At 38.2% G+C, this 23,423-nt stretch overlaps 1 protein-coding gene across 2 annotated transcripts; it reads left to right on the top strand.

The window, feature by feature from the left end:
- The first annotated feature begins 11,824 nt into the window (after nucleotides 1-11,824).
- irf1b (interferon regulatory factor 1b) lies at nucleotides 11,825-15,745 on the top strand. Of its 2 annotated transcripts, XM_084729947.1 has the most exons (10): nucleotides 11,825-11,982; nucleotides 12,703-12,795; nucleotides 13,264-13,363; nucleotides 13,457-13,624; nucleotides 13,777-13,814; nucleotides 13,923-14,052; nucleotides 14,171-14,293; nucleotides 14,420-14,451; nucleotides 14,660-14,771; nucleotides 15,532-15,745. In XM_084729947.1, exons 2-10 carry the CDS (start codon nucleotides 12,709-12,711, stop codon nucleotides 15,642-15,644), a joined length of 903 nt encoding a protein of 300 aa, XP_084586073.1. In that variant the 5' UTR covers nucleotides 11,825-11,982; nucleotides 12,703-12,708; the 3' UTR covers nucleotides 15,645-15,745. The 2 variants fall into 2 exon arrangements, with proteins under 2 accessions (XP_084586073.1, XP_084586074.1); XM_084729948.1 differs by lacking the exon at nucleotides 14,660-14,771 and having other exon boundaries at nucleotides 15,532-15,690.
- The last annotated feature ends 7,678 nt before the right edge of the window (nucleotides 15,746-23,423 follow it).

Genomic DNA, 23,423 nt, shown 5'->3' on the forward strand with positions numbered 1-23,423 from the left:
GCAGAAGCAAGAAAGACAAATAATAAGTGATGGAGGAGGAGGGAAAAATGGTTGAACAGATATAAAAGAAGTGTAAATAATCGAAACACAAATTGTATTTTATTTTTCAGTGCCGTTACCTGTGATCTACAAGCAGGACACCAGGAGAGTGACTGGGGTTTAGGGGAGAGCACCGATTACTTCATTTATTTGTTTTGCAATGTGATCAAAGTACATAGAAGAGAAGATACAAAAATCTGCTGAGTAAAAACCTGCCCATTATGTAAAACACTGTACTGTAAACGTCTTTGGCAGGCTGGTAGTATATTATTATGTTTCAAGGTCAAAATGTCATTTTCTGATATGCATGAAAAACATCAGTGTGATGTGCTTTTCCAATAAAAAAAAATACTAGCAAGTGAAAGAAGTAAATTTTAGTTTAAAGCAAATAAATAAAGTAAACATTACAATAGTAGGTCAATGTGCATTTGTGTGAGAGTGGTGTGATGTGTGTGATGTGTGTGATGTGTGTGTATGAGTGTGGGACACAAAATACAAACAAATGATTGTATCAGTTTGCAGGCCAAGGGAAAGAGTAAGAGGATCTTGCAGGTCTGTTTCACAGCTTCCTGAGTCCAGCCTGCTCAGGTGTGTGACACTGCTGATGAGGTCTCAGCTCCACCCACCAACTTCCACGAACAAAGGAGATAAACAGAAGGACAAGACTGGGGCGACTGTGAGGCTGTCACATGCAATTTTTTAATAAAACTCACAAGAAGGACTGCCACAACTCAATTGACCCTTTGGACATCAGTTGAGCAGGCTCTCCACTAAGCAGCTCTTCGGGTCAACTTTTTTTCTTTTCCTGTTTTTCCTGTTATCAGCTATGTGCTAGCCTCGTCTACGTTGAACCGCAGCAAGCCTTGACATTATGCCAACTCAAAATGTACCCCAAACACAGTGGGAATGTCTTTTTTTGCAGGCATTCACAAGGTACAGACAAAACTTTGACCTGATGATGGCGCAGGATGAAAAACTGGACATCCAAATTTATTAGGATTCATCCTTTTGGTGTTTTGAATGACCTTCATGACAATCCATCATACAGTTATTGTGGCTTTTCAGTCCACAGAGACTGACATTACCACCGCTAGCACGGGTAAAAATAACCAAGTGGTAATTCAACACTTACTGACGCAGAGCAAAGGAAATCTAAGCAAACAAAAAAAAAAAAAATGAGTGGGTTAGTAAGAGGTCTTCTAAGATGTGTGGATAAATGGATCTGTAAACTCAGCTAGGACAACAGTGTTGAAAGGACAAATAAGCTGCATGAAATATCTGCGTAAAGACCTGTTGAAGGCAAGAGAATTAAAGAGACTGTTGGCATGCAGGCATGTAGAAATACTGTATGTTTCATGATTTACAGCACTTAAGATAAGAAATGCCGTCATCACTTTGACCCAGGGATCCTCTGAATGTATTTTACTGCCGTCTTTGTTCCTACAACATATAGGGTTTAATTTGTAACCACGTCTGAACCCAGAGACTTCGTTGTAATGTACCATTTCAGTGCTTTACACAGTGTGGGCTTTGTTTAATTTACAGTAGAGCCGCTGCACACAATTTGATGAGATCTGGTTTCAGGGAGTTATCAACAAGTAAAACGGTGAAACTGGGAAGATGAAAAAAAAGACTGAAGAACCCAAACCAACTCTTTCCCACCTCTTCCTCTTGCTTTCCTTACTTCCTCCAAATCCTAGTCATTTTTCACGACTTGGTTTTTATTCTGTCACAGAACAAACTGCAGACACATATGTTTAAATATTCACCAAAAATAGCCCTGAACAAAAAAAATAAAAAATAAAAAATAAAAAGAAACACTCTTTCAACCTATTACTCGTGTTATAATTAAGTGCATTTACTCAAGTACTGTGCTTCAGTGGAAAAATTCTAATTTGTACTTGAGTATTTACATTTTTTGCTACTTCCTACCTCTGATAAAAGTAGATGTACTGATTGAACCTATTTACTCAAGTAAAAGTGAAAAAGTACAAACTCTGAAATGTAATCAAAGTATAAAAGTAAAAGTCACCCTACCAACTGTTTCTGAGCAGAGCTAACTGAAGGTTCCACCTGGAACCTAGAACTCAACATGAAGGGTTATAACTAGAATCATCTATGAAAGGTTTCAGCCGGAACCCTCAGTGAGAGGTTCTACAGAGAACCCTTCTAAGGTGCAATGGTTCCACCTTTCCATCCTCTAAGCGTGCTGACAAGAACCTACCCAGGAGTTTCTACCTTAAAACCCTTTGTATATTCCAAGGGTTTTATCAAAACCCCACCCATGGGGTTCTAGTGAGAACCCTTTCATATTTAAAGGGTTTTACCTAGAAACCATCCAGAGAGTTCTACACAGAACCCCCCTTTTATTTTTTTATCTAGAACATGTATTTGCATGGAGAACTCCTTTATATACCAAGGGTTTTATCTGGAACCCAACAAGGGGGTTCTAACAAGAACCCTTACATATTCCAAGGGTTTTACCTAGGACCCAACCATGGGGTTCAAGCAAGAACCCTTTACATTCCAAGGCTTATATCTGGAACCCACCCAGAGGGTTCAATAGAGAACCATTTTATATTCCAAGGTTTTCATTTGGAACCCAACCAAGGGGTTCTATCAAGACCTCTTTTATATTCCAAAGGTTTTATCTGGAACCCAAAGAGAGGGTCCTGCGGGGAACCCATTTATTTTTTGATACACGGATTACTTGAGGAAAGTGTTCTTCAAGGATCTCAACAACCCTTTAAGAATTCTTTCTCCTATTAAAAGGTTCTTTGAATGAAAGGGGTTCTTAATGGAACTCTCAGTCTTACAAAGAACCCATGAGAAACTTTTTATTCATAAAAGGATTCTTCACAAGCAAATGGTTCTCAGTTGAAGTCAGGCCTCCGGGAAGAACCCTTTCAAAACCCTTATTTCTAAGGGCGTAGGAATTTTCACATTGTGTTGATTTTGGATGAGCATGTGGACAGACGCATTAGTGTCTCCACTGCCGAAACCATGAAAAATAATGTCAAAAATAAAACTACCTAAAGAAAAATGTCCCTCTTTTTAACTGGCTCACATACTCCTCACTGTAACTTTGTCTGGGAAATAACACAGGCTGGTTTCATCTGATTTCAAGGGAAATCCAAGCCTGTAGCAGACATTAAGAATGACACACTCTCACGGACGGTCATACAGAGACATCAGTAAAAAAAATCAGACAGTTTCAAAATCAGTTAAAAACTTAGAAGAAGTAGTAGACTTAAAGCAAAACTTTGACTTAAGATACGATGAAACGAGTATTTTCACACTGTAGTAATGGTACATGTACTAAAGGATCAGAGTACTAATTTCACCACTTCTTATACTTTAAAAAGAAGTTTATAGAGGATGATGCATTGTGTCTCTGTGTTGTGGCACTCACAAACAGTACACTTACTGGCCTGAAGGGGGAACTAAACTTTAAAACCATCACACACCAGCAGCAGGCCGATTACAGTGAAACCTGCAGTCATGATATCATTTGTGTCTGACTGGCCTGAGGGGTGTCTCTCTCAGTCATGGAAACCTGACATGTTTACTCTCAAACATATGTGGTAGAACTTGTCCCAATAATTAATGGATTTTTAGCTCTATTTTCACCTCCTTTATTAATCTCGTCTGTCTTTCTTCTTCATTTTCTCCCTCCATTTCTTCTCTACCAGAGTCACAAACTAACAGAAACTTGGGGAGAAAAGTTCAGGAAATGTTTGTAGAATTTTAAAATAATGGGACAAAAATGACTTGATATTTGAGATGACTTGTTATTCTGTTCTCATTTAATCACATTTTGTGTTTTACAGCAGTAATACTTTATTTTACGGGTTAAATTTTCAAATGATTTCCATTAGGTATCCTTCACATGTGTTTTAAACTCTGTATTTGGTATGAATTAGGGAAAAATACTGACCGTGTCAAACACACTCTGAGAAAAAAGGGTTCTAGTAGAGTTCCTCCTGAAGGGCTGAGGTTGTACCCAAAACCATTTGCTTCTGAAGAACCCTTTTTTTGAAGAAACTCTTTGTAAAAGGGACGAAAAGGGCTCCATTAAGAACCCTTTTCATCCAAAGAATCCTATTCTGATGAAAGGGTTCTTTCTTTTGTCATGTGTGATAATATAAAGGGGCTCTCAGTACATGGGTTCTAGATAAAACTCTGAGAACATAAAAGGATGGTGGATTCTTGATAACACCCTTACAGTATGGAAAGGTTCTCAGTAGAAACCCCTGAATGTGTTCTAGATAAAAAAAAACCTTGGAATATAAAAATGATCTCAGTAGAACCCCCTTTGTGGGTTCTAGATAAAACCCTTGGAATACATAAAGGTGCTCTGTAGAACCCCCAGAGTATGTTCTGGATAAAACCCTTGGAATATAAAAATGCTCTCAGTAGAGCCCCCTTGGTGGGTTCTAGATAAAACTCTGAAAACATAAAAGGATGGTGGATTCTTGATAACACCCTTATAGTATGGAAAGGTTCTCAGTAGAAACCCCTGAATGTGTTCTAGATAAAAAAAAAAACCTGGGAATATAAAAATGCTCTCAGTAGAACCCCCTTGGTGGGTTCTAGATAAAACTCTGAAAACATAAAAGGATGGTGGATTCTTGATAACACCCTTATAGTATGGAAAGGTTCTCAGTAGAAACCCCTGAATGTGTTCTAGATAAAAAAAAAACCTGGGAATATAGAAATGCTCTCAGTAGAACCCCCTTGGTGGGTTCTAGATAAAACTCTGAGAACATAAAAGGATGGTGGATTCTTGATAACACCCTTATAGTATGGAAAGGTTCTCAGTAGAAACCCCTGAATGTGTTCTAGATAAAAAAAAAAACCTGGGAATATAGAAATGCTCTCAGTAGAACCCCCTTGGTGGGTTCTAGATAAAACCCTTGGAATACATAAAGGTGCTCTGTAGAACCCCCAGAGTATGTTCTGGATAAAACCCTTGGAATATAAAAATGCTCTCAGTAGAGCCCCCTTGGTGGGTTCTAGATAAAACTCTGAAAACATAAAAGGATGGTGGATTCTTGATAACACCCTTATAGTATGGAAAGGTTCTCAGTAGAAACCCCTGAATGTGTTCTAGATAAAAAAAAAAACCTGGGAATATAGAAATGCTCTCAGTAGAACCCCCTTGGTGGGTTCTAGATAAAACTCTGAGAACATAAAAGGATGGTGGATTCTTGATAACACCCTTATAGTATGGAAAGGTTCTCAGTAGAAACCCCTGAATGTGTTCTAGATAAAAAAAAAAAAACCTGGGAATATAGAAATGCTCTCAGTAGAACCCCCTTGGTGGGTTCTAGATAAAACTCTGAGAACATAAAAGGATGGTGGATTCTTGATAACACCCTTATAGTATGGAAAGGTTCTCAGTAGAAACCCCTGAATGTGTTCTAGATAAAAAAAAAAACCTGGGAATATAGAAATGCTCTCAGTAGAACCCCCTTGGTGGGTTCTAGATAAAACTCTGAGAACATAAAAGGATGGTGGATTCTTGATAACACCCTTATAGTATGGAAAGGTTCTCAGTAGAAACCCCTGAATGTGTTCTAGATAAAAAAAAAAAAACCTGGGAATATAGAAATGCTCTCAGTAGAACCCCCTTGGTGGGTTCTAGATAAAACTCTGAGAACATAAAAGGATGGTGGATTCTTGATAACACCCTTATAGTATGGAAAGGTTCTCAGTAGAAACCCCTGAATGTGTTCTAGATAAAAAAAAAAACCTGGGAATATAGAAATGCTCTCAGTAGAACCCCCTTGGTGGGTTCTAGATAAAACCCTTGGAATACATAAAGGTGCTCTGTAGAACCCCCAGAGTATGTTCTGGATAAAACCCTTGGAATATAAAAATGCTCTCAGTAGAGCCCCCTTGGTGGGTTCTAGATAAAACTCTGAAAACATAAAAGGATGGTGGATTCTTGATAACACCCTTATAGTATGGAAAGGTTCTCAGTAGAAACCCCTGAATGTGTTCTAGATAAAAAAAAAAACCTGGGAATATAGAAATGCTCTCAGTAGAACCCCCTTGGTGGGTTCTAGATAAAACTCTGAGAACATAAAAGGATGGTGGATTCTTGATAACACCCTTATAGTATGGAAAGGTTCTCAGTAGAAACCCCTGAATGTGTTCTAGATAAAAAAAAAAAAACCTGGGAATATAGAAATGCTCTCAGTAGAACCCCCTTGGTGGGTTCTAGATAAAACTCTGAGAACATAAAAGGATGGTGGATTCTTGATAACACCCTTATAGTATGGAAAGGTTCTCAGTAGAAACCCCTGAATGTGTTCTAGATAAAAAAAAAAACCTGGGAATATAGAAATGCTCTCAGTAGAACCCCCTTGGTGGGTTCTAGATAAAACCCTTGGAATACATAAAGGTGCTCTGTAGAACCCCCAGAGTATGTTCTGGATAAAACCCTTGGAATATAAAAATGCTCTCAGTAGAGCCCCCTTTGTGGGTTCTAGATAAAACTCTGAGAATATAAAAGGGTTCCGGGCATCTTTATTTCTAAGAGTGTAGCATAACCTAGAGAAGTCATTTATTAGTGCAGAACAAGATTACACTGTTATTTTTCCAGGACTTTCAGGAAATTATCATGAAATTATTACAATCTTGTAAAATAAAGTTACATTTATACTTAATATACCAAATAGACACATGTCATTGCAAGTGCTTTGACAGGTGACTCTTAGGAGTGTTTGCTGGGGTAAAAGGACGAGAAAAAAAACACAACCACAGGGGCAGGAGTGAATTAATTACCGAAAAAATTACCTGAGGGATTTTAATTAAAAACACACACCTTTAAAATTAAAAAGATAAATGTAATGTCTGCAGCCAGTATCCAGTAAAAAAACAAGTTCAAACAAACTGAAACTTTTGTGATACTGAGCTCTAAGAAGCTAGTACAATACAAAGTCCCCCCTACAAGTCAGATCAAAGAAAGTCAAATATGTTATCTGAAAAATGTTCTATCCTGCTGCCCACGCACTCCCACTTCCCGACTTCCTCCTCCATGCATGCATGAGGTTGCAGTGCCATCACAGGCTAACTAGGGAGGGCCTTGACTTGATCCAGTGTCAGGGAGCTGTCAAAGCAGATGGTCCAGGGGGATATTGAATGCTCAAGCTGCTTGTCTCATCCCAAAGCCTCAAATTACGGTCTTATCCTTGCAGGTGGCCTAAATAATCAGAATTATCACGACTGTGTGCAGAGACAAAGGGTGCAACCAGTGTACAGGAATTTATCGCTGTGGGTGTGAAAGCACAGGATTAGGTTTCAAATAAAGTATTTAGGTTGAAACTTGGAAATACTGAGCTGGTTGGTCATTTTCTAGTTACATTTCTAGAGGATAGTTAGTTTACAGATCCAAATGTTTCACTGTTGATAGAAATTAGAACAAAGGCTACAAAATGTTAAAAAAAAAAAAAAAAAGATATTACATGCAGCCATAAATCCTCTCTGACACAGGCGGTCCCACCATTTTCTTGTATTTTGCTCATTAAAGGGAGAATGTGGGATATTTAAAGTGGGATTGTATGAGCTAATTATAAAAAGCAAATGTATTACCTATGGTACATGGCAGTCAGCATGCTCCCAGTTTGTAGAACCAACAGCAAAATGTATTTTAGCCACCTACAAAGTCAATCAATTTCGGTGTATGATATATTTAGAATATTTTCACTGCTTTAACCTGCCGTCACACAGCTTTTTCCGAAAGGAAATGGCCATTATAAAAGCCAAATGTGACTTTCTCCATACAAACCAAACGCCATTAGCAAACTCAGTAATTTTACCTCGGAGAACATGGGAGTTGCTAATCTGTCACTGCCTCAGTCGGTAAATTTGTGTTATGGTGTGACTAACCCTAACCCTGTTCACAGCAGGACATTGTTTAGCTTCCTACACAAGTACTCCTTCTGCTTCTCTGAGCTGGGGGCGTTAATCGCCATCTACGGTAGGTAACTATGGATAAGTACCCCATACAACCCCACTTCAAAAAAACCCTTTATCATCCCTTTAATTATTAGACAAAGTCAGCAGAACAGGAGAATAACTTTGCGTAGACAAAGTATTGTATTGTATCGTATAGAATCCAGTGTTGGGCAAGCTACTTGGAAAATGTAGTGAGCTCATCTACAAGTTATTCTACATTAAATGACGCTTCACTACACTGGAGCTACCCACCAGAGAAATGTAGCAAGCTAAGCTACAATAAAATGACGAAAAAAAGCTTAACTACATCAAAGCTATTTTTTAAGTAAAAATAAAGTATCTATGTATTTGTCTGTCTGTGTTTAGTAATATATTTATTAGCCCCCTTTTGTACTGGGAGCCATCTACACAAATATCAAATTATTTATTTAAATTGACCACAACAATTTGGTTTTGTAGAGAAGTTTGTAAAAAAAAAAAAAAAAACCTGTACAAGTAATATTTCTGAGTAGCATAACCCAAAGTTATACTTTTCAGCTTCTCCTGTCTTCTCATTTTTCTTACCTCTTCCTGCCTAAATTCCCTTCACGCACACACGCACACACTCACGCACACGCAAACACGCGCACACACAGTTTTATTCTTTTGCTGCCAAAGGACATGTTGCTAGCTAGCGCCATGTTAGCTGTTGGTGTTTGCTAACTGAGTTGTGATGATTAGCTTAGCTAGCGATTGTTGTGTTAACTTCGGGAAATACCTGAATATGCGTCCTTAAATTTGTGTTGGACGTCTTGGGTGTTGACAGGAGCCTCCTTTTGGGGTTCCACAGTGAACACCGGAACGTGTAACTGTTCTGTGAGGACTTGATAAGAAACATGAACTTGTTAAGGTTTGGCCATGGAGATTCACGACACGTACACGTCTCTGCCCCCCGTCCTCTGCCGCTGTCTCCTGCTGCGCGCGGTGCGACAATTCGCAGCCATTTTTGTCCACACAGATTATGGCGGGAGGGCAGGTACGTGACGTCACATGGAAGAGACGCATTTAAGGTTTAGAAATGCGTGGGGAAATGTAGCTACCGCGTTACTTGATCACTAAAGGAGCTTCACTACTGCAAAGCTTTTTGATGAAGAAAACAGCGACGTTACGACCACGTTACTGAGAAATGTAGTTAAACTAGTAACGCCGCTACTTGTAACGCCACTATTGCCCAACACTGATGGAATCATATCCTATTGTATAGTACTGTGTCATATCGTTCTTGCTTATCCAATTAATGATATTGCAACATCTCAGATTTATCTTGCAACCAATCTGAGGAGTCCTGTAGGGCTGGGCAGTATGACTTACAATATCGACAATATCTTGATATTTTTAGGCATTTCCTCAAGATACAACATATATTTTGATATACATTATTTTCTGTAAAATTACATAATTTAAATTCTCAAATAATGCGATGATAAGATTATAGAATATGATGTCCTGTGGATATAGTGGCATTAAAATTAGTACAACCTTAAACATCTACTGCAGTAAAATGATTTTTGATAAGTAATCATTAAAAATATATGGGTATAGTGATAAGAAAGAACAGCTGAGCAAATTCAGAAAATTACATCACTTTATCATAATGTTGCCTTAAAAAGCAGTTATGACACATGGCAACACTATCACATCCAAAATCGATGATAATATCTAGATGTTGATATATCAATATATTGTCCAACTCTAGTCTCCACCTGCAGTTAGGGAGCAACTACTGATGTTCATGCATTTTAAAATTATTTATTTATGCTAATTCTCCCTGAAAACAGAGCTTCACAGTTTAATCTGAGAAATACGTTGCATGTTTTGCGTCAGCAGCTCCTGTGAATTCCTTTAAGTCGCTCCTTTGTCTCCACACTGATGTCATTCTACCTCAGGGGAGATTTGTTTGTTTGACAGCTTTACAAGTTCAAACTAAACATCAATGAGCCTAATAGGTCGGAAAATCGGGATGATTTTCCCCTGCAAATCCAGATATCTGGCTTTTACTGGGAAATCCCGCGGACTGACTGCCGGTGAAAACTCCGCAGGAAAACTCCCTCCATTCCCCTCCCAGCCGTGCCCGCGCCTTCGACTCTCGTTATCACGCACATGCGCGTTACGGGCGTGAGCGCGCAAACACGCTACGCGGGAAGCCCCTAAATGGACACACCGGTATCTGCCCCCGACAACGCTGTTGTGGGGTTTCCCAAAAATCACACTAAGGCACAGGGACGGTGAGATATGCGTGTGACAACCACTTGTTGTTATATAACATGAGCTCGGGATGTATTAGGTGCTGAAATGATGCAAAAAAAATAAAATAAAAAAGAGCACCAGAATTAAAAATTTATCATAAAATATAATGAAGATCATGCACTGTCATTTTCATCCACTCTCTTGCAGTGTTGTGCACGCATTGCTTTATTTTTGGTGAAAGATCGCCACAGATATGAATGATATTGTGCATAAAAGCCTATTTTATCGAGCCCTGACAGCTGCTGCAGCTGCCGCTTCCGGGTTTCACACACAACTGCTCCTTTTTCGCGCTGTGTCATCATCACGCTGCTGCTGTCTGCCCACAGATAAGGCTGTACTGCGCTGCCCCTAGTGGCGACAGAAAATTACTACAGCATTTCTTGTAAATGCCCGACTTCTCAGCTGAAGAGCTGTTTATACTAAAGGGCTGCTCCCAGGCAGATGTTTATCATAGCAGGCTGTGGGGTCAGCTGTGTTATCTGCTGGAATAAATGTGCGTGGGCGTGTGTGTGTGTCCGTGTGTGTGCAGGTGTCTTAAAACAGGACATATGCTTTTTATTATGTTTATTAGCACAGTTTATATGCATATTCTTATTTAAAGTTAAGCACACTTTGCACAATCTCTAACCTGCACGTTGTTATTACAGATTCTATCAATACTAAAAATGTAAATTGTTATTATTATCATTAATATTACTATAGTTACAACTATGTACTGTACATAATACAATATAATCATTGATATATTATATATGATTAATAAAATAATAAAACCATGGCCTGTCATGCTTTAGTATTTGATTCTTTCTGTTATTCCACAGTATATTTTGAGCTGTATTGTTGTTTTTCAGGGGATTTGTTCATATAAATATTTGTATCTTGTTAAAATGTTATGAGCTCAGAGGAACAACATATCGTCTTTTTTCATGCATGAAAGCATATAACAATATGACAATAAACTAACTCTTGGTCTTGACAGTAAGATAAAAGCTGCAGTGCGTGATGATACCTGCAAATACTTAAACGTTTCTGCAGAACTGTCTGCTTAATATTTAAAAAACCGTAAACAAAATAACATTATAGTGACAGTCGTGCTCCTGCAGGTATGAGGTTTGGTCCAGTCTACGTGCCAGAAGTCGCCGTAATCATCCCATGTTATTATTAACTTCCTCCTTGCATACAACAGCGTGATTTCTCGGAAAAAGGTCTACTGCCGAAAAGGGAGCTAAGGCGCATGCGCGAACGCCTGCACTGTAAAAGCATGACATTTTGCTTAATTTACCGTCTACATCAGACTATGTAACGTCTTTAAATGGCATTTATGATTCAGAATGGACCATATGCATGGATTTCCACTGGCACAATCCTGTTAAGGGATAATTATATATATAAAAAATGTTACGACTGATTTAAGAAAAAGTTTTAGTCATCACGTCTTATGTTTGTTTTGGAGGCGGAGTCTTTTTACAGTGCACACCTCCTTGTCCAGCCGGGGAAAACCCGCTTCACCCTGTATAAATACAGTGTCTATCCAGTCTGAAGCCACTGCTCGCTCTTGATAAGACAACTCTTCAAGTGGATAACACACTTAGGCGAGAAGAAGAAGAAGAAGCTTCTTCGGAACGATCTCAAACCAATCGGACTATACTTGTGCATTTTCCTCTTCTTAAGGATCATTAAACAAGCAAGCCTGTAAGTGATTTGATATTAATTTATCACTTCTACTGACATGGTGTGCATCATAATTAAATATTTTATTGCTTTGTATTTTATTTTATTTTATTTTTTATAATTTTATTTGGTTTTGAGAATAATACGTGTACGGGTAGATAAAGTTGTTTGTAGCCTCTAACACGCCTAAATTACTAAAACAGTGATGCTTCTAATTTATTATTTTTCCGGATTGGTAAAGTTTGTGTAGTTCTTGCACACAATGCTTGCAGGAGAACTTTTAATTTCTTGACAGACTGATTAAACAGTCGATGAAGAGAAAAAAAACGTGTGTGTCTTATACATGCAGCAGTGCGGGTCAGGGGGACGCGTGGGCGCATGCGGGACTTTGAGGCGCACGTCTACTAATTCATGAAATAGTTGCACAAAGACTTTTGGACTGCAAAAACGAGTCCAGCTGTACAAACTTTTTGTTGATAAAGCCATAAAAAGTGATTTTCGGTCTTTTGTGACCTTCGTGAGTAGCGCTGTCTCCTGCGCGTAAACGCCCCCCGGATCGCCTGCATGCCCTGGCCGTGAACTCCTCTCACACTCCTCCTCCGCAGGATGGCAGGCGGCTGCAAATCTAAACCGAGGCAGATGCGGGAGTTTAGAGTCGCTCCCACTACTGTACGCTGTTTCTCACGGAACATTACTCATTTACCTAAAGATCTCCTTTCCTCTGTTGCTGTATGTCTTCAGGCAAACATGCCCGTGTCAAGGATGAGGATGAGGCCGTGGCTGGAACAGATGATCGACTCTAACTCCATCTCGGGGCTGAACTGGGTGGACAAGGTGAGAGGCTTACTTCATGCAAATAGTATGAAGTGTCTGCCTAGTCAGTATAGAGATCTATCTATCTATCTCTACTGCATGGCAGCAGGAGAAATGTTGTCATTAGTTTATGAAATAAAACATAAATGTTAATTTTACTCAAACATATACATATAAATAGTAAAACCAGAGAAACTGACAGTTTGAAGTAACTAATTAACTCAACTAAGAATAAACACTCCCTGGCACTCCAAAGAGGTGAAAAAAGACACCAAGACAGTCTTGTTTTGTGTGTTTTTTTTCCTACTCCGCCACTGTGCTATGCAAATAATAGTTTTACATAATTTAAGGCCATGCATTAGAAAACTGCTACAAGGTCAGCATAGTTTGAACAGCAGTCTCTTGAAATATTTGAAAATGTCTGCTCATATTTTGTTGGATGTCCAGACAGCCTCATTCTAACTCTGTATTTCATTTTGTATTTTACAGGATAAGACCATGTTCACAATTCCCTGGAAGCACGCAGCCAGGCATGGCTGGGAGATGGACAAGGACGCATGTCTGTTCAAAAAGTGGGCGGTCCACACAGGTGAGCAAGCTGTACATGCAAACTTTGCAGATAATAACACAGAAAATTCGTACTTTTATTGATGTGTTAAACTAAACAAAATGCATTCTGCAGGGAAATACGTGGAAGGTCAGACTTGTGACCCAAAGACATGGAAAGCCAACTTCCGCTGTGCGATGAACTCACTGCCTGACATTGAGGAGGTGAAAGACAAGAGTATCAACAAAGGTCACCAAGCCATGCGCGTCTTCAGGATGTTGCCCTGCAGCCTAAAAACCAGAGGTGAGACGACTGACAGGAAGCGAGCATTCTTGCTCACTTTAAAAAAAAAAAAAAAAATCTGAATTAACATTGCTGCAGGTGCTGATTTTTTTCTGTTCTGCAGTCACACGAGCTGTTTAAGTGATCAAAATGTCTTTCTGTCATCTGCGCAGATAAACGCAAGACCAAGGAAGCAAAGTCAAGGAATATGGTAAATACTGCAAATATTTTATGACAGTTCCACTTGATTTTAGTGATGTTTGCTTTATTTGTTACACAGTCAGAGACCTATTTCTAATTTCCTGAATCTCTCCTGCAGAGGTCAGCTGTCAAGGTGGAGGAAGACGACTACAGCGACACTCAGTCTCCCATGGATGAGTCCATGCAGGAAGACACTTCATCCACTCAGGAGAACACAGTCGACAGCACAGTGAACACAGAGCTGCAAGGTGAGTGGGAAAAGTGTGTGTAGATGAAAAATAAATAAGTAGATAGGTATGGACACAGGAAATGCTTTACACGTTAAAGAAGCAAAAAGTTAAATTCTATTGTTTGCCATCTTTGCAGACTTCAAGTTCGTGCCTTTATCTGAAGTTCCAGACTGCTCTTCAACAGTTGACGTCTGGGCTGACGTTTCAAACAACAACAACTTCTACCACAAGTTTGAAGTTTCACCTGAGCACAGCCCCGGTAAGACGATAACACACGACACACTGCCAGTAAATCCTTTAAGAATAATCTAAGTAAAATTAAGTAAATGCAGAAGCTCATGCTCCCTCCCTTTTCTCTCCCCCTCGATTTGCTGTGACCATCCAGATTATGACAGCAGCGCCGATGACATTATCAGGGTAAGCATTGTCTCTGGCTCCTACTCCTCTGAACAGCATGCATTTTTCATTGACAGGAATACCCATGTTTGTCTTACTCTGCCTGTTTGGCTTGTTTAATAATACCTAAAACAGTGAGACTGATTGTTAAAGGCTGTTTGGTGTTGCGAAAGCTCCAGTTGTACAAAATATTGGAGCCATATTAAGTCCAGTGTTGCTGTTCTTTCAGATTTGCGAGCAACTGGAGAAAGAATCACAGTTCCTCAGTTTAGACGACACAGGGTTCCTGAACAATGAAGCATGCGGCAGTCCAGGGAGCCAGTGGAGCGATTCTTCCTCAGGTAAATGTTGCTAATTGGATTCATCTGTAACAAAATGTCTCAATTTAGGTAATATAGGAATTGAAGAGTAAAATATAGATGTGAAAATGTGCTTATTAATATTAAAGCAGTATTCAGGCAATGATACCAAAATCTTAAAAAACAAAAAAATGCATTAATCAGGCTGTAACAATTACAAACAAAATCAACATGGTCCACCTTCAAGTGTGGAAACAACAAGGTCTTATATTATATTCTTATATTGTTGGCTTCATGATAGATTATTTAACTAACATACTTTTTTGCCATTGCACATGTGAAATAGGTCTTAAATTGTATTCATAATGGTCTTAAAAAGTCTTGAATTTAACTTGTTGAAATCTGCAGAAATCCTGGGCTGTATTAATTCCAAAATGTTACACCTTAAAGTAAAGCAACATTAAATATTAAAGAGATACTTCAGCAATAAAGCATCAAGAGGCAGATCAACAAAATAAGGCTCAAAAAGAGGCGGAGCTATCCTGACTTTTAGTTCTTTTTAAGGGTCAGCATGCAAAAAAAAATCCTACATTTCCCATAATGCAACTTAATAGCATGCTCTGTTAGACCCTCTCTGCCTGGTAAATGTTCATGTCTTTCACCATATAGTCTGACATGACCCTGCTGACATCACTATGACATCATCAGGGTTATTTTGTCAGCTTCTGTCAGACTGCTAATGTAAGAACGTGGCTTTTTTTGTCACCATCCTGACCTTGGATTTCCTCTGTTTGTTTTGCAGCCGACGACCTAGACGACAGTCCTCGGTATACCACACTGGGCTCAGGCTTCAGCAACCACACAGACGACCTCTGGAGCAACATTTGGTCGCCCCGGTTCGCCAACATTTTCTGAGGACATCAGGACAGGACAGGAAGGTGCTCTGAAACTTTGGACTTTTTGAAAAGCTCTTCCTGCCTGCCATCTTTTCCCGTCTGACCCCACCTCTCAGTCGACTCGCCCATCATCACCCTCCCTCCAGCCCGTGAAGGGCAACGTCCACATCTTAAGCTACAAAACCCACCCACTCTATCGCCATGTCTTTGACGTTCGGCAGCAGGACTCTTCCTCATTTCCCTCGACGTTTCTGTGAAGTTATGAAAGAAGTTATGAAGTGCACTGCTGTGTTAGATGAACTCACCTGTTGTTTGTTCTTGATGTTTTTGGCTGGTTCGAAGCATTTTGGGGCTCAGTTTCTTGTGACAGTGAGTTGTTGTAGCACAGTTTTGCTCAGGCATCATACTCATTGATACATACAAACAGTATATTCAGTGCTCTCTACATTTAGAAGTACCCTTTATTATAAAGAATAGAATAATTATCATTTCCTTCCGTTATACGCAAAAAGTGAATCTTAGCTTGAGGGATCCTAATGCATTTTGACAGACTTCTGGTGCAAGCTCTACTTCACATTCTTACGTTTTGTTTTCCCAATTGTAAATGTTATTTGTACATAGTTGTTTTTGTTTGTGTGTTTTTATAAAAAATAAAAAATCAAAATAAATTGAATGAATATGACTCTTTATTATTAACACAAAGGGATTTAACAGAGAAATCTGTAATATTTTTACTGCAATAAATCATAAAATGAAGTTAAAGACACATGCAAAGTTTAAATACTTGCTTATCTGACAACAACGCTACAGCCGTGGTCTGACATTTCTATTCCGGTCTGTAACTTGTGTTATTATTTGCCTGTTTCAGGCTTATTAGAGTTAAAATTCATGCCAAATTTTTGCCGAGTTTATAAGTATCTGTTTGTGAGTTGTACAAAATCATCCACAATATTTAGAAGGAGAAGATGTTTATGAGAGTTAAATTGAGCAATATTTTAATGGAGTCTGGCAGACAGAAGGGTGGCAGCCACTGAACTCAAATTCCTGTATTTTAATTTCATTTCAACATATTTAATATACAGTCTATAGTTCCACTGGACTGCTGTATTCATCTAAGTTTTTTAGTGAGCGGAGATGGATGACTTCAAGTGCTCTGCTGCAGTGAAATCAATGACTTTGACCAGAGCCTCATATTGTCAAGGATCAGCGGTGGACAGTAATGAAGTACTTTTACCTGAGTACTGTACTTAAGTACATGTTTTGAGTATCTGTACTTTGGAAAGCTACGACTTTTGCTGCATTTCAAAGACAGATATTGTACTTCGGACTCCACTACATGTCGAGGAAGGTTGTCGTTACTTGTCAGTTTTGTGTTCCTCACAGAAGGAAACCAATCACAGTAACCGCTCTCAAGTGGGATTGATGTAAAAGCAGAAATACGTAATCTGTAACAAGCGCAAGCGCAAGCAAAACTCGGTAATGGCGACGGCAGAAGAAAGACAAAATTAAATCTCAAGATGTTATTTAGAAAAATTATGATTCCAGGTGGGGTTTTAATGTCGGATTGTTTTGTCAGGGTGAAAAATACCACATAATTAATGTATATACTGCCCCTGAAGCCAGACAGAAATCTCAGCTGTTTTGATTATTTCTATGCTGAAGTTGTTATAGGTGTTTCTATAGGCTTTGTGTAGCAGAGTTTCTACAAAAAAGTCAGTGCATCATTATGTGGTTTCAGAGACTTACTATGGGGGAAGATCATGGTCTCATCGGTCAATTATCTCGGTCCAAATCAACGCCAGATCTAAGTTAAATATTCTAGTATTGAAATCAAAATGCATAAAAAAAACACAAAATCCCTCCTTGGTACAGTTTTGTCTCTAGGTAACGTCCTCATTTTACATTCACCCTATACAGCCTCCATTATGGGGCAGTGCGGTGAGGAAAGCACCAGCGGTGTTTTAACTCGTCACATGACTCATGCTGAGTCCTTTTTTTTTTTCTGCGGCCGTCCTCACATGGTTCAGTTCTGTTATCTCTCTCCGCAAAAATTGTCTGAAATGTTGCCTTGAAGTAACACTGTTCCATTATGGAGCCCCACCTTGGGGCAATAAAGGTGGGAGAAGCAGGACGACATGCAGTAAAGGGCCGCGGGCTGGGATCGAACACAGGCCATTGCAATAAGGACTACAGCCTTAGTACAGTGGTGCACGTTACATTTACTCAAAGATACTTCACAGACCTTGTTGTGAGCAGTTGCATGAAGGAACTACTTCACTTTCTTTCTGCAAGAAAGAAAGTTCCGGTAGATTCTTCTGCAGACAGAAAGTAGTTCCCACACGAAGCTGCTCACATCAAGGTCTGTGGATTATCTTGAGTAATCGAGTCATGATATTTGGAAAGAGACACTGGTTTTGAATTTTTTAAATTCATTTTTTTGGTACTTTGAGCAACACAGGCTGAGTGCCATTTAGTCTCATTATACTGGAGAGAAAGCAGACATCTCTTCAACCAGTATCTAAACTCTGCAACTCAAACTGAAACAAACCAAGTGGAAAAATATCACTACAGACCAGAGAAAAACAAAACAAAACATGTTTTTTTATTTTGGGTTTATTTTGAGTCCCTTCAAAGAGCTACCTCATTAAAATCATGATTTATATCATAATTTTTCAAACTTAATTTTAATTTTGTTTTAGCTAGAATCATCTGGCGCGCCAAACTGAACCTTATGTCGCTCTGTGTGGCTCGTGCACTGTTTTGAGAATGCTTACCATGTTGATGTGTTAGTGGCGTTTCAGTGTGTTGTCCTTATAAATGAACAGGCAAAGACTTTTTCTACGCCTGGTCTGATACGGCAGTCAATAATGTTATTAATTAACATGTTGCATCCATTATTTTTTAGCTTCCTTATCTAGAATCTCCCCTTTAATCCCCACAAATCTTGAGGAGGTGTCATCACACATATTTGCATTACTACGGTATAAATAAAAATGAATGGCATTCAGACAGACAAAGGGTGTGAGGAAGCAAATTGATTGATTGATTGATGTGATAAAAAAATGTCTGTATGTTTTTGGCAGCTGATGTTTTCCTTCAAGTTAAACCGCTACGCTGGCAGAACACACTGAACAGTAATGAGATTCTTGTCATTCACCGTGATCATCTTTTTCAGGTTTGTCGGGCTGATTACTGTAAGCCGTGTAAGTTGACTTGTTAAACCACTTGAAAGATGAAAATGTGATGATAAGACACCTGGTTTACAAAGAAACAGCTTTAGAGCCCAGATTAACTGTTGCTTGTGAGACATAGAGATGTACTTAAAGTTAAAGTACATCAGGGCACATCATGTGGGGCAAGTGAAGCCTTTTAAGGGCAAACCACACATTTCCTGTTGTTCTTAAAGGCAGAAACTGGGAGTTCAGTTTGTATGTCTGTATTTTTGAATTACAAAAAGGACATGAACATCTCATCTCGTCGGATAAACAAAACTTTTAGGAGAACAATAAGTGTCTGGGATTCTTTCTGATGTATGCGTGTGTTTGAGTGTGAGCGGCTACATTTGCTTTGTGTCTTATCTCTGCACCTATTTTACATTCCTTACTGCTGTACACATGTCTGTCATGCAAAAGTGATGTTGATCTCAATTAGTTTACCCAGATTATATAAGGTTATAAGGTGCAAATACAGTTATGCCAATTATTCTTTATGCTAAGTACTTTTTTTTTAATAATTCACATATTTGTTTTATTGATTCTGAATGGTACATGACAGGTTAACATATAAAATCAGTGATAAAAATGAAAGTAAAAATGTCTACAGAGTAAAAGAGATATCCATACTGGAAAGGAGCAGGGCGACACAAAACAACAATCAGATTTCAGGGTTTTCCGACGGTGTGATATAATTCCAAAAATTCCCCTCGGATTGGCTTGTTTAAAAATGTTTTTATTTTTCTGCTGTTATGTTCAGCACTTTGGTGATAACCCCGGCCAGAACAACTTCTATGTCATGTACTTGTGATCTGTCTCCTAATAAAGACATTCTTGGAGACACCTGCAACGTCTCACCCAGCCACTCACTCACGTGTCGTGTGTCAAGTGGACAATCCCTAACACAATGTTAAAAGGTCCCTATTTCTTTTTGTCATTTCCAACATGAGTTATTAGTTAATAAAATTCATCTTATGTTGTCTGGCTGGTGATAATATTACCTGTGTTTTATTTTAAGCCTGTGATGGCTTGTGAAGGCTGTACGTGGCTTTGTACCAGCATGGCAAAAGTTGTTATGCATATAAGGTGAAAAAGTTCTAATTCCTTGACAGTATTTTGTCCACTAGATGGGCACTTTACCATTTTTGTCAACTAGAAGAGCATCTTAGAGGGCACTTAACCATATTTTATCCTCTTGAAGTGCTCCTTAAAGGGTACTTGACCACACTTTGTCAACTAAAAGGGCATCCGAGGGGCATGTTTTGTCATCAGCACTTGACCACAATTTGTCCATTTGAGAGGCGTCCCAGAGAGCATTTTGTCATGTTTTGTGTTCTAGAAGAGCACTTCTGATTGCACTTAACCATGTTTTGTCCTCTAAAAGGGCACCCTGGAGGGCACTTTATCATGTTTGGACCTACATGCTGTCAATCACAAAGTCTAAAATTGTGGTGAAGAAATGTTATATCGTTTATTTATTGAGACTTGTCAAATGTCAACATACTGAGCCTAAAAATATTTGAATCATAAAATACAAATTGACCCCCACGCAGATCACTTAAGAAAAAAATCACAGCACATTTAAATTGTAGCTACAACCATGGCTGATGTGAGGACTTTCCATGTTTTGTTGATTTTTGAGGCACCTGTGGACAAATGCAGTTGTGACCATAAAATAAAACATCAAAAATAAAATCATCTAAACAAAAATCTCCCATTGCTTTTGTTTAAATGGCTAACATACGACTCGCTATGGAAAATATAGACTGAGGTCCGTTTTAATCTGATTTCATGGAGAGTCTGACCTGGTGGCAGGCTTTAAAAATATCAAAATAGAAATAGCTGATCTTCTTGCGTTTGGTCTTGTTTACTTATATATAGAGGCATCAGTAATAAATTTGGACTTTTTTGTAATGAGTTAAAAACTCCTTCTAACAGTATTCAAACACTTGTATGATATTGTCAAATGCAGGACTGAAAATTAAGTATTTTCACAGTGTAGTTTTACAACATTATTTTATCAACAGCTGTTTATTCTAAACAGCTTTATTGTGGTGGATTCATCCTTTCAGACATCTTTGTAAAGAAAGACTTGCTTTGTACATCAAACAAAAAGGGACTGACTGGAGTCTTACTAATATTTATATTTATTTACATCACCATAAGGGATAATATATCCTTATATACTCTTATTTTTCATACATACTGTTAATCCTTCACATCTCTAATGTGTGTACTTACTTTATGCAATATACTGCATAGTTACATTTTCTACTACATTTTTCAAACTGTAAATCATCACTGTGAAGTTTTGATGTTTGCATTCTGTGCAATCCAAACTGTTCTCTGTGCAATTAGCCTTTAGGCAATAATACCTACATTATTTTCTCTTAATATAAAGCTAAACACCATGTGTGTCACAGCATGTGTGCATGTTATCTTTGAGGCTTTGTAAAGCTTCTTTGTTGACGTGTATTGAAACAGGGATATGAAGAGTGCATTAATGTAGGTATCAACGTCCATTAATACAGCCTGAAAAAACTCCTCGCCGTCTGTTGTGGTTAAACGCCTGAATATAAATGACCTGCAGCTGCTGCTGCCGTTAGCGACCTGCTGTAAAGTGAAGTAAAATAGTCCGACCAGTTTGACAGGCTCATACACAGATAAACACAAATGAAATTACAAACATATTTATTTTCTAAATTTATTTTATTGATGGTAAACATAGCTCCTGGCTCAAAAATATATTGGTCAACTTTGAATTGTCTAAAATGTTTTTCTTTGATCGCTCACAGATGAGGGCAGGGCACTGACCTCCATTTATAAAATGTATCAGAAAAAACACATAAAAGCAGCTTTAGTACATAATTGTGTAGTTATATTATAACTTATGGAATAATTATCTTTAACTTTATTTCAAACACATAAGTCCACATCAATGTAAAAAACAATAAAATAACAATAGAATAGAAATACAATCATAGACGTCCACAATACTGTGAAGGCTCAGTTAAGGCTACAATCAATCAGTATTTTCATTTGAAATGTTTTTTTAATATAAACTACACAAAAGGCAAAGAGAACGTGATCATTTTGACCTATTTCATCCACATATAACTCACTGAATTGTTGTATTAAAACTCTCAATTTTTTTAAACAAAGTGCCCTTACTTATTACAAATAGAAAAGTTTTCAACTTTTTTTTGGTTTTATATTTGTATTTGTTTCCAGTCTTTTCCCATAGGCTATTTTCCTATATTCCTGTGATAGTTCTGGGGGGAGATGTGTTATTATTAATGTTAAAATAACATGTTTATAATCTTACAGAACACATTTAATAGTTTCTCGCTCTGAGTAATGCTAGATGAATCGAAAATTTTAATTGGATCACTGATGGTTATTATTCCATTTCATTTCATTTTGGTGTAATTAACTTTTAACAGATAAACTAGCAAAACTAACAGATCAAATGCATTAATTTCTTATTCTGGTGATTGTCATGAGAGATGAGAGAGTTCTGGTGTTAATGTGATCAAAAGCTTTGGTTGCATCCATAACTTCAAACACAGAAACACTGGTGACTGTTCGTGGTAGTTTGATCTCTCCCTCCGATGTTTGCATAAACATATATTAACTTATCTCACCATAGCTAGGTAATAAATATAACAAATTAATCATTAACTAATTCAGGTTGATGTCGTGCTGCTGCACGTTAGACGTTTGATAGTTGACGTTGAATGACCACTTTTGTTGAGTTTATGAGTGAAAAATTTGAAATAATCTTTTTGTAAATAGTTAAAAACTATATGATGAAGGTGAAATACCGCTGGTTTATTAGGCCACATCCTGAGGTCAGTATAAACTGTTGACTGGACAAACTGGATAAACCAACAAAAAACAGACATGAAACTGTGTAAAGACTGACTTCAGATCTCATTTCCACTATATGTCCATATTTTGTTGCTGAATACATATAATTACAAAATTCCCACTGTCTGACTTTGGTCAGGTTTCAGACAGTTCCTTTACAGACAGACAGGCAGGCAGATGAATGGCCATCACGCTTCTTTCTTCTTCCTTCTTCTGCTGAGACACCATACTTTCCAGATTTTTATCCTATCAGAAAAGAGAACAAAAAGTGTATGATTAGACACACTTCTGCCTTATTACATGGCAAATATGTAAATTTGTGGCACATGGATGGTGCATTTAAAATCGTTTCAGTCCAGCTGCACTCCACCTTTTTTTTCTTGAGACGTGTCAGTCACTCCTGTCTGTTCTAGTTATTCTGAAAGAGTTTACTCATTACATTACAAATGCACCAGTCATTTTAAACCGTGTGGCAGGTTTGATTGCATCATCCAAAAAAAAAAAAAAAGGGAGAATTTTTTTTTTTTTTTTCACCAGAGTAATCAAAACAAGGAGCTGGGGAGTGGAAGTACCACAAATATGAGAGTAAATTTTGTAACTGTGGCATTCAGTTGCTAAACAGGACAAAATTACAACCAATAGTAACCACGGAAAAAAAATAATGGCACCCACTTAAACTCAGCATGAACTCTATAATCTCGAAGACGGACTAACAA

Source organism: Lutjanus erythropterus, chromosome 11, assembly GCF_056507025.1.
Source record: "Lutjanus erythropterus isolate fLutEry1 chromosome 11, fLutEry1.hap2, whole genome shotgun sequence".
Taxonomy (NCBI): Eukaryota; Metazoa; Chordata; class Actinopteri; order Lutjaniformes; family Lutjanidae; genus Lutjanus; species Lutjanus erythropterus.